Source organism: Geotrypetes seraphini, chromosome 1, assembly GCF_902459505.1.
Source record: "Geotrypetes seraphini chromosome 1, aGeoSer1.1, whole genome shotgun sequence".
Taxonomy (NCBI): domain Eukaryota; kingdom Metazoa; phylum Chordata; class Amphibia; order Gymnophiona; family Dermophiidae; genus Geotrypetes; species Geotrypetes seraphini.
Genome location: NC_047084.1, coordinates 493,236,518 through 493,248,524, shown reverse-complemented (window position 1 = coordinate 493,248,524; position 12,007 = coordinate 493,236,518). Strand labels below are relative to the sequence as shown.

Genomic DNA, 12,007 nt, shown 5'->3' with positions numbered 1-12,007 from the left:
CTTCTTTCTCTTACTCACTTGCTTTAATTCGGGTCAGAACCAGGACTGACTTCAGAACCACTTTAGTCAGACGGAAATAATACATTTTGAACCATGAATCGTATTTACTTCTCTTTTAATTCTTCCCCACATATCAGCTCAGAAATTACAGAGATCTTCTACCCATAGAACTGATTTTCTGTTATGATCATTGTTTGAAATGTAGATGATACACTTAAAAAGTACTTACACTTCTTTAACCATGAGGCTGTGAGTGCTACCTTCATATACTTCCTGTCATAACCAATCTGTCAATGGGGGGCCATTTTGGAACTACCATCTAAATACATAGTTGATGTTTTATGCTGGAATATGTGGCCTTCTATTTCTTACATTATTTTTCTTATGCATTCTTCTTGCCTTTTTTTCTGAAATTACTATATAATTATGATTGTGTTATTTGTTGTATATTGTCAAATGATTTTACCACCTCTTTTTTTTCATTTATTGATAAAGTGATACCCGTACTTGAACTCCAAGGACATCACATTTCTTTATAATTCTTCTGCACCTACTACAATCATACCTCATCTGTTTGATAGCGATGGTAGTACAGTACTCCCCTAATATTTGCGGGGGTTCCGTTCCAGGAACCCACGCGAATTTCAAAAAACTGCAAATGTGGTTTTTCACCTGTCAAAAGGCAGGAGAGGGCAGCTGGAGCACCGGCGAGTGAAGAAAATCACTTGCAGTATGCTCCGACTGCCTCTTCCTGTTACTAAAGTGAGGCTACACCAATCAGGAACTGCTTTGACATGCAGCTCCTGATTGGTGTAGCCCGACTTTAGTACAGGAAGAGGCGGTCGGAGAATACCCCGAATTAGTGAATCTGCGAACCGCAAATTTGCGGGGGAACACTGTAGTGGTATTAACGATTTGAATCCTGAATTATGATTTCCTATATGACAAAAATGCTTTGATAACATTAAACAGGGTCAAATTTAAGATTGTGGCACCATAGGCAGGATTGGAGGATGAGGGCATGGATCCTCCCTTTTAGCTTGGACAGCTGATGAAAGTTAACTGGACACTGGAAAGCAAGGGGGGGTGATCGGCCCAGGTGCCTAAGGCCCCGCTTGTAGAAGGGGCCATAGGCACATGGGCCAACCTAACTTTCCGGTTGGACCAGGCGCCTAAGGCCCCTGCTATGGGCGGATGGGGGTAGAGTCCAGGGGTGGGCTGGGCAGTCCAGCAGGGGGGTGGGGAGGTTTTGCCAGGAGGTATTGGGCATCCCTCCTGCCACGATCATTAGAGGAGGTGCAGGGCAGGAGGGACTAGGCATCCATCCTGCCACGATTGTTAGGGTGGTTGCCGGCAGGAGGAACTGGGCATCCCTTCTGCCGTGATCATTAGGGGAGGTGCCAGTCAGGGGGGATGGGTGGCTGTGGCTGCTAAACTTATCCCTTGCTGCAATAAGCTCAGCGGCCGCGTCTACTTACAATGTAGGCTAGCATTTTGCTGGCCTACATTGCACGCATCTCCCGCTGGCCTAGGGAGACGCGAACAGCCATCTAGGTCCGCCTAAGGTTACTTCTGGGCCAAACCACGCCCACGCCTAACTTTAGGTGGCCTTGCGTGCCTCCCTAGGCTCCTGGATGTGCCTCCAATGTAGGTGGCCTGCCTCTGGAGATTTTTTTAAAAAGTGCATCCCGATTGGCTGGTTAGACGCCTACCGCTGCCTACAGTTGGGACGCCGTTTAGAGATATTGCCCCTTAGTCCAATGATTTTCCACTTTTTTCATTTCGTATATTTCCTACGGAACGAATAAGTGAAGAGCCTTCGATGGAGACTGCCCCAACTTTGTTGGTTGGGCTGAGAACTTTTCAGCAGCCCCTCGTATGCAAATTTTACTAATGATTGTAATCCACCTGGAACTTGTTTTCTGGTGAAAGTGAAATATAAATAGAAGATTGAATTAAATTCAAATGGAATTCAAATTTACTTACCTTATTCAGGCTTAAGCATTGAAGAGGCTATGCTGAAGGATGTGAGAGAACTGTCGGATGGAGAAATAAAAGTGGCAATTAGCACTGTTTATGTGTCTCTTGAGGTAAGTGAAAAATATCCAGAGGGAATGATGCAGCGGCTGAATAATAGTATTGTAAGGGACAATTTATTCCTCGGCAATGATCCCCAGGTACTTTCATTTCTTCCTGTTCTCACTTCTTCCCCACCAAGAAATCATACAACCTTTTTTTACTGTACCATAAAAGCCATTTGCATTGCGATTTGCATAGCAATGCTTAGGAATAATTTTTCACATGAAGAGAATTTATCAACATGTTTTAAAGCATTAGAAGTTAAGTGTTTCAGTCCAGTGTTTTAAAGGGCTAAGATGTCTTGTCATATTTTCAAAGACCGGGTAGTGCATTTTGGTGTAGTGTGTTTTCACTGTGACTGTAATTCCATATTTATCAACCAGGGCTAATGATTGCTCACAGGTCAATCTTGAAACTAAGCAGTGAGTGTTTTTTTTAAAATGGTTGGGCGTATTACGTTCACTTCCTCTGATGGTACCAAATGTGAAAATTCATATAGTTTCATCCATAAAAATATTAGGTGCTACTATTGATCATGACTTATGTTATCACACACATATTTCTTTTGTTATAGAGAAATGTTTCTTAAACTGAAACAAATTTGTTTTATCAGGGTCAATACTTGATCATTCCATGAACGGGAAATTACTCAATGCTTTTGTAGTAGGTGATTTAAATTATTATCTCCCCTTTTACAAAACCGCGCAAGAGGTTTTTAGCTCCAGCCGGCACACTGAATGATCTGCGTTGCTCTGGGGTATTTTCAATAGGACATCTTACCTCCTCTTTTACTAACCAATTAGCATGCTCTAATCGAATTAGTGCACGCTAAAAGCCAATGCATCCATAGATTAACATGCACGCATTAGCGTTTAGTATGCGCTAATCGGTTACCGCACCTTAGTAAAAGAGGGCTTAAGTCTGACTTTGGACATTCTGAGAAAAACGTCCAAAAATCAGGTGGAAAAAATGTCCATTTTTAAACCTATAAGATGTCTCTTTTTTATCGAAAATGAGCCAGCTAGATGTTTTGTCCAGCTGGACATCTAATTATTTTGCCATTAAAAAAAAAAAAAAAAAGTCTAAAACAAGCCATTTGCATGTGGGAGGGGCCATCATTTTTAATGGACTTGCCACACAGACATGCCAGCAGAGCCAGCAGGGGTAGTCCCAAAGCACCTATCGGCGACTTCAGGAAGTCCTGCCAGCTCAGCTGATTGGGAATTCCCCTGCTAGCTCAGCCGATCACTGCTTTGGAGGTCTAAACAGCTGAGTGGCAGGGGAAGACCCAAAGCTGCTAATCGGTGGCTTCAGGGCGTCCTGCCGGCTCAACTGATCAGGGATTTCCTTGTTGGCTCAGCTGATCACAGCTCCAGAACCGCGATCAGATGAGCCCACTGGAGGGAGAGCAGCGGTGGCAGGACACAAAATAGAGGGATGGGGAGGGGAGTAGCTATATCTACTGCTTTGTTTCCTGAGCAAACACCAGAGACAGTTCCTTCCCTCTTTTACGGGGCCACTCTACACAAATAGCATGCATATGATTTGTATTCTATTTATGTGAACATAGCCCTGTAAGAGTAAATCGTTCCCAACACGGTATTTTTTACCGTGTTGTCAGAGCGTTGTGCATCCTGACCTCAGTTATGTCTTAGTTCCACATGCTTCATTTGAAACAGAGGTATACTCATCTCAGTGTGTTTTCACCCTGATCTTCCAAACATTGGGTGGAGAAAATGTCCATTTTTTAACCTATAAGATGTTTTATCTTTTTTAAAAAAAACAAATGGCCCAGCTAGACATTGAGAGGCATAATCAAAACATCCAGACGTCCAAAAACCTTCCTAAACCGGCACTTGGACGTCCTAATCGCCAGGATGTCCAAGTGCCAAAAATCAAAACAGTCTTTCTGTATGTCTAGCAAGGTGTTCCAGCCTCTGTATGTTCAAAGCACGAGATGGGCATGGTGGAGGCGTATTATGGGAAGGCTTTGGGCAGTCTCAAGGGCAGGTTAGACATGGACATCTTGTAGCAATAATCAAATATTTTGCAAGACATCCTGGACAGAACTTATACATTTGGAACTAGACCTGTTTTAGAAAAGTCTAAGTGCCACAAAGGTGTCCAAACTGACAAGATGACCACTGCATGGATCAAGGTAAGACACCCCCACACTCCTCCAGTGCTCATGGACCCCCCTCGCCCACAAAGATCTGAATAGAAATGTACATATCTGTCTCCAGAACATCAGCACCTGGTATAGGAAAGACTAGTAGAGCTGCACACAGGTGTCTTAAGTAGCCTGGTGGGTGGACTAGTAAACCATAGAGAGGAGTAGCAAGACCTATAAGCCACTCTAACCACTACATTTATGGTGGAAAATGTGAGGTCACCAACCCTCCCCCCCAAAAAAAACACCCTACTCTACTGCCATATAGGTGCCACCTGCAGCCATAAGGGCTATTTGGGTAGTAGACAGGTGGGTATAGTGGGTTGGGGGGGGGCTGATCATAACCTATATGGAAGTTCTGATGAGATGTTTATCTGACACCCTTTATGTGAAGGTCACAGTAGTGCCCTGTAAGGTGCCCCACTGCTCTGTTGCCATGTCTGGGTGGCCAGTCTATTACAGGACTGGCCCCTCCCATATCCATATGGTCTTGTTTTGAGCATTTGGGACTTGGACAAAATTTTTGCAAAAATGTGGTATAAAGATAGATGTTCTGGCGGTCTGTGCGTCTCAATGGCCTGGATGTCCAGATAGAGGATTTAAAAAAATATATATATGTAGACACATGGTGGTTTTCCTTTTGAAAATAGGCATTTTCTTATTGCAGACTTTGACCATCTAGCGCCATATGTCCAAATCAGACTTAGAAGTATGTTTTGAAAATGCCCTTCATTATGTCCTACTGGATGTCTATTTTTTTGCCATTATCGAATAAAAGTTCAAATTAAAAATGTTCAAAACAATCCATTTGCATGTAGGAGGGGCCAGCATTTTTAATGGACTGGCCACACAGACATGCCAGCAGATCAGTGGGACATCTTAGGGGGCACTACTGTGAACTTCACATTAAGGGTGACAGGTACGTATCTCACCATAGCCCCAGTACATTATATGCTGAGCCCTTCAAAACACTCCCAAAACCTACCATACCCACTTGTCTACTACCTCAATAGCTCTTATGGCTGCAGATGTAATCTATATGGCAGTACAGTGGGTTTTTGGTGGGCAAGAAAAACAATAAAATATACCTTCCACAAGAATAAGCTAAAGTGATGACAGAGAATTCAAACTTGCTCACAGTTCTGGTTTCTTTGTTGTGTGTTATCACTTTATACTTTCCTGCATCTCTCCTCTTTTATCCTCCTTTGAACAACTGCTGCACCCTCCTTGGTCTCTCTACAGCTTTCAAGTGCCTCTTACTTAATAGGGACTTTGAGTAGCCCTAGTCCTTGCTTCATATCAGTCTTTTGAAGTACTCAGGTATATAGGGCCTAAGGTAGACCCTGGCTACCTCTCCTGTTCCTTCTCTCTCCTTTATGTGTTGTCCTTTCTTCCTACTGGTGATGTAGCTCTCCTCTCAGTCCAAAATAGCCATGACCCCTCTAGATTAGGGCAAGAAGAATACTCACAGGTCTTTAGTTGTACCTCTTCTCACATCCTCTCATCTGCATGGACTTTCACGTAATGGCTCCACTACTATGTTTCTTGGTTCTGCCACTCTGCACTCTTGTGATTAAGCTGAGGTTTTGGCTTAAACCTTGGACGCCTCACTTCCCTTTTTAATTGATTTATTTAAAAAAATTTATAAATCTTTATAGATTTTCAAGTAGTAACAGTGCAATACATATGAATCTCAACGTATAACAAATCAAGAAAAGCACTTTGAACTTACAAATATTTGAAAGTAATCTTTTCCTCCCACCCCCTTTACTTAATCAATAATATAAATACAGTTATTCTTCCAATAACCCACTCTTATTTAAAGTAGTAATACATTCCCACCCAGGATGTATAAGGAAATCAGACAAGAATTAGAGAAATGACAACTATATAGAAGCAATAAAAGATGCCAATGGGCCCCACACCAAGTTAAATATATTACTATACCCCAAGATTTCAGCATTCATTTTTTCATATTTGTAGCTGGAGCATAGGTTTGCCCACCAGAAAGGAAAGTTAAGTCGATCATAGTTCTTCCAATTGTGTGTTATCATCTGCATGGCTATTCCCATCATAATTAAGAAAAGCCGGCATTTATAACGATCCATAGGAGGTTTAACATGTAATAGTGTTCCACATATTATGACTTCATAAGTTAATGGGATTGATGACTCAAGTACAACATTAATTTGACCCCATATCGACTTCCAAAAATTAAGTATCAAAGGACAATAGAATAACAGATGATCCAAAGTCCCTATATCAAGATGACAATGCCAGCATATATTAGATATAGAACTATTGTTTGCAAGCGAACTGGGGTCCACGAACTTGTATATCCCATATCATACATATTAAAAAATTTCTATACCGTTTAAAACTAAACAGTTTACATAATTTACATACATAATTTTAAAACAGAAACATAAAAAAATAAACATACAAACAATCCTCAGAAATCTTGACTACAAAATAATACCATAGTTTGCATAATATAGATCATGAATAGTTCATCAACTCTGCCAGAGAGGAAAATTGTTGGCTAGAAAAAGGCATCTACAAATAACTGCGTCTTAAGCAGTTTTCTAAACATGCCCTTTTCAAGGCAATTTGGTATCTGACGTGGAGGAGCACAATCGAAAGGGACGTCTAAGTCCGTTTTCGTCTAAGTCACAAGTTATCCAAAGTAAAAACAGCCTAGATACGTCCAAAATACATCCAAAATTTTTTTCCTTTCGAAAATCATCTAACTATACATCCTGCCAATCTGATCATCCAAGTTGCTAAAGCGTCCATCTTTATACCACATTTTCGTTCAACTTTTCGTCCAAGTCCAAAATACCTAGAACAAGCCCTGTTGGACGTGAGAGGGGTCTACAAAGTGATGAACTGAACACCCAGACATGCCACCTAAATAGTGGGGTACCTTACATGGCCCTGCTGTGAACTTCACAAAAAGGGTGCCATGTCTTCTCCTCATTACAGCTCCCTTATAGGTCATGGTGAGCCTCCCAAACCACCTCCAGAATCCCCTAGACCCACTTATTTACCACCCTAAGCATGGGATGAACACAGAGGATCTAGAATCAGAAAATAATATTAAAATTGAACTAAGGGCAGTACTGGGCAGACTTGCACGGTCTGTGTCTGTATATGGCCGTTTGGTGGAGGATGGGCTGGGGAGGGCTTCAATGGCTGGGAGGGTGTAGATGGGCTGGAGTAGGTTTTAACGGAGATTTCGGTAGTAGCAAACCAAGCACAGTACCGGGCAGAGCTTTGGATTCTTGCCCAGAAATAGCCAAGTAGAAAAAATTAAAAAACATATTGAATCAGGTTAGGCAGACTGGATGGACCATTCGGGTCTTTATCTGCCATCATCTACTATGTTACTATGTTATATGCCAGTACAAAAGGGTTTGGGGGGTGTATAGGGGAGTGCACATGTTTAAGTATCAATGCGGTGATTACAGGGGCTTATGGGCATAGGTCCTCCTCTCCATGGGTCCCTAACCCACCCCCAAGATGACTTAAGCCACCTGTGTGCTGGACGACTAGGCTTTCCTATGCCAGGAAGGGTGAAATTTAAAGGTGTGATTAATATTTTTATGGGGGGGGGGGGTCGGTGATCACTGGGGTAGTGTGTGGGGGTCTGTTTTATGTGTTTGCAGTGCTTATCTGGTGACTTCAGGTGGGTTTTTGTTCCGTCGATCCTGGGCTGTATAACTTTCGGTTATACATGCTGTACGACTAAGTCTAAGCCGGCCTATGTTCCGCCCAACTCCCGCTCTTGACACTCCTCCCGAAACGCCCAATTTAGCTTTGGTCGTTCAGTGGCACTATGAAGGCCTAGGTCGTTTAGAAGTATGTCCAAAACCCGTTTTTATTATCGGCGCTTGGATGTATTTGGGAAATGTTCGTCCAAGTGCCGACTTAGGCCAGTTTTTGGACGTTTTTCTCTTTCAATTATGAGCCCCTTAACTCCTGCACAACAAAAAGTCATTTTACCAGTTTCAACAAGCCTTGGATTCACAGTCGTCTTCAGAAAAGCTAGATTCTCAGAACACAATGATCTTTTTGGTGTATAACTAAATATATTATTTTTAAACAGTTCTGGAATGATTCCATACAAGAATTGATGACAAATCATTACTGCTTTATACTGTACTCTGAAGGCGACTGATAGCCAATATAAATTTTGGAGATGTGGTGAAATGTGATCATATTTAGACAATCCCATTATTAATCTTGCTGCTGCGTTTTATATAATCTCACTCTATGCTTTACTCTTCTCTTCCTCATCCTTCATGGTTTTTTGAAGTTGAGGACATGGAGCCTTGGCTGGGAAACCCACTCCTTCTTTATCTACATCTATTGGCTGCCTTTAAGGAAGGAAGGCACTGAGCATATCTCTACATTCATTTTTATATATTTCTCTCCAATTTTGAAGGGCACCTATTTCTGGAGGTTTCCATCTCCTCATCACTATCGAGCAACACAAGTCTGGAGCAGGGACCCAGAATGTTCCTCCTATTATTGCAAGGAAGGCAGATTTTATTGTCCTGCTATGGACCTTCGGGTCTCTCTTTCCAAAGTGAGGCTGCAAACATTTTTGCTTGCTAATGCCCCCATGCCATGAATAGTGTATAAACAAATACCAGAGCAATTGTCCCAGGTGATTCTGCCTTATCAACCGAGCAGATGCATAAGGTCTGAGAACAACAGTGGCGTACCAAGGGGGAGGGCGGGGGGCGGTCTGCCCTGGTTGCACGCCCCAAGGGGGTGCACAGCTGGTCACCCTCCAGTGTTCTCCCTAGGCCGGCAAACTGCGGCTCTTTAGCCACTTGAGTGCCACCGCTGCCATCGGGAACAGGCCGGCGCCGAGTTCTCCCTGCTCTTCCTTGCGGGGCCGACTGACTCTCGCGCCCAACGTCAATTCTGGAAATTGGGCAGGGAGAGGGGGTATTTATTATTGGAAAATGTTTTTATGAAATACAAAAGGATGGGAGGGAAGGGGATAAATTTAATTTGATAAGATTAATTGTAGAATTTCAAGTGATATATCTATGTTAAAATGTTAATACCAATGTTGATGTACTTGATGTAAGTTATAAAATGAATAAAGAATTATTAAAAAAAAAAAATTCAGACGTTGGAGAGGACGTTCTGGGCCAGCCAATCGCTGCCTGGCTGGCCCGGAATGTCCTCTCCGACGTTAGAATTGATGTTGGGCGGCGAGATTTGGTCGGCCCCATGGGGAAGAGAAGCAGGGCGAACTCGGCGCCGGCCTGTTCCCGATTGCGGCAGTGGCAGCCTATTCCCCAGCGGCGGTGGCAGCATTTTCCCAATAGCAGTGGCATGGGGGAGGGGAGGGCAGGGAGAAAGAAAGAAAGAAAGGGGGCAGGGTGAAACAAAGAAAAAGAAAAAAATGGGGCACGGAGAGAAAGAGAGAGAAAGACAGACAGACATAGAGAAAGAAAGAAGGGGGCAGGGTGAAAGAAAGAAATAAATGGGGCACAGAGAAAAAGACATACAGAAAGAAAGGGGACATGGAGAGAGAAAGAAAGAAGGGGGCAGGATGAAACAAAGAAATAAAGAAATGGGGCATAGAGAGAGAGAGAAAGACAGACATAAAGAAAGAAGGGGGCAAGGTGAAACAAAGAAAGAAATGGGGCACGGAGAGAGAGAGAAAGACAGACATACAGAATGAAAGGGGGCATGGAGAGAGAAAGAAAGAAGGGGGCAGGGTGAAAGAAAGAAAGAAAGAAAGAAGTGGGGCACGGAGATAGAGAGAAAGACAGACATACAGAAAGAAAGGGGACATGGAGAGAGAAAGAAAGAAGGGGGCAGGGTGAAACAAAGAAAAAGTTTGGGGAGGGAATGAGGTCTGGAGAAGAGGAAGCATACAGGAGGCTGAAATAAGGGAAGAAATATTGTATGCACAGTCAGAAGAATAAAGTGCAACCAGAGACTGATGAAATTACCAAACAAAGGTAGGAAAAATGATTTTATTTTCAATTTAGTGAGCAAAATGTGTCCGTTTTGAGAATTTATATATGCTGTCTTTATTTTGCACTATGGCCCCCTTTTATTAAACCGCAATAACGGTTTTTAGCACAGGGAGCCTATGAGAGTCGAGAGCAGCATGGGGCATTCAGCGCAGCTCCCGGCACTAAAAACCGCTATCACGGTTTAGTAAAAAGGGAGGGGGTATATTTGTCTATTTTTGTATAGTTGTTACTGAGGTGACATTGCATAAAGTCATCTGCCTTGACCTCTTTGAAAACCTGCGGAATATAAATGATAATTAACATTTTCTCTGCGTATAGTGTGCTTTGTGTTTTTAAAATTTTATTGTTGGTAGATCATTTTGACTTGGCCACGAAGGTAAGGGGGAGGGAGGTAGGGAAGCTGCTGAAAGACATCTAGTAATCCTTGCAGGCTTGACTGTGCAGGAAATTATTTTTGTAAAATCATGTGTTGTTATGTGACTAGCATTATTTAGACTTTAATTTCTATGAATGAATAGAATGAAAATGATATAAAATTACTTGCTTGTTTTTATGTGCGTGCGCTGAAGGAAAGTGGAGAGAGAGTGGGCTGAGGACACTGAAGGGAAATTGGGAAAAGAGAGTGGGGAGAAGACGCTGATTTATAAATTGACAATTGTACATAATATTGTTTCTTTTTATACTTTAATATAATAAGTTCAATATAAAACAATTCAAGGCTTGTGTGGATGGAATCAGGTGGTTTGCGGGGATGGGGACCGAGCTGACTGGAAGAGGACGGAGACAAATTTTTTCCGCCTGTCATTCTCTAGGCTCTGCCACGAATTGATTTTGACTATGTGTGGATGTGCGGGGTGTCAGTTGGGTTGACGTACCATTGTAGTGCAAGCGGGGCACGGGGTATGGCTCAAAAATAAAATCTTAATCATACTGCTGATTTTGGCACTTTTGACTAATGAGTTTGCCTACCACTGCCCTAGGGCCTTTTAGCCGGGTGCTGCGCCCGGCTAATTTAGATCATTGCCCGGCTGCCATCTATCACGAATCCTGCCGCTGCTCAACATTTTTAAAAAAAAACAACCCCCGCCTCTCACCGGCTTGGCGATTTCCCACCTTAGCCCATAGCGAACTCATGCTTCGGGGCTTTAAGGTGTGCGTGCCAGCTTCCCTTCTCTTCCCTCTGAAACTGGAAGTTATGTTCCGGGGGTGAGGGAGGAGAAGAGAAGTCGGCATGCACACGTTCGAACTCCGGAGCATGAGCTCACTAGGAGACAGGTCAGCGACAGAGGGAAGTTAAAACTTGTCTTGCTGCTCTTCCTTGCTTCGGGCCTTCCTGGCTGTCATGTCCTGCCTACTTTCTGTTTCCGCGAAGGCAGGACTCGGCAACAAGGAAGGCCCGAAGCAAGGAAGAGCAGCAAGAGGTCAGCGATGGAGGGAAGCTTGCGACTCCACCGATGGGAAGAGAAATGCTGCTGCACCCAAGGAGGGGGGAGGGGGGAAGAGAGATGCTGTTGCTGCACACAAGGGGGGGGGGAGGGGGAAGAGAGATGGGGAGAGAGAGGGGAGAAGGAACACCAGGGAAGGGAGAGGAAAGAGATGCTAAGACCTTGGAAGTAAAGGAAAGGAAAGGAGCTACCAGATCATGGGGGGGGGGGGGAGATGTCAGGGGGAGGGGGAGGAGGCAGATGCCAGACTAGGTGGAAGGAAGGGAGAAAGGAAGGAGAAGAGATGCTAGATAATGGAGTGGGAG

General features: G+C 43.4%; 1 protein-coding gene across 9 annotated transcripts in view; it reads left to right on the top strand.

Moving 5' to 3' along the window:
• PRUNE2 (prune homolog 2 with BCH domain) overlaps window positions 1-12,007 on the top strand; it is a 447,750-nt gene that overhangs the window by 115,939 nt on the left and 319,804 nt on the right. For all 9 annotated transcript variants that reach the window (XM_033927022.1, XM_033927014.1, XM_033927006.1 and 6 more), the window contains one exon: window positions 1,996-2,090. In XM_033927022.1, the coding sequence (XP_033782913.1) occupies window positions 1,996-2,090 (95 nt within the window). The remainder of the gene's footprint in view (window positions 1-1,995; window positions 2,091-12,007) is intronic.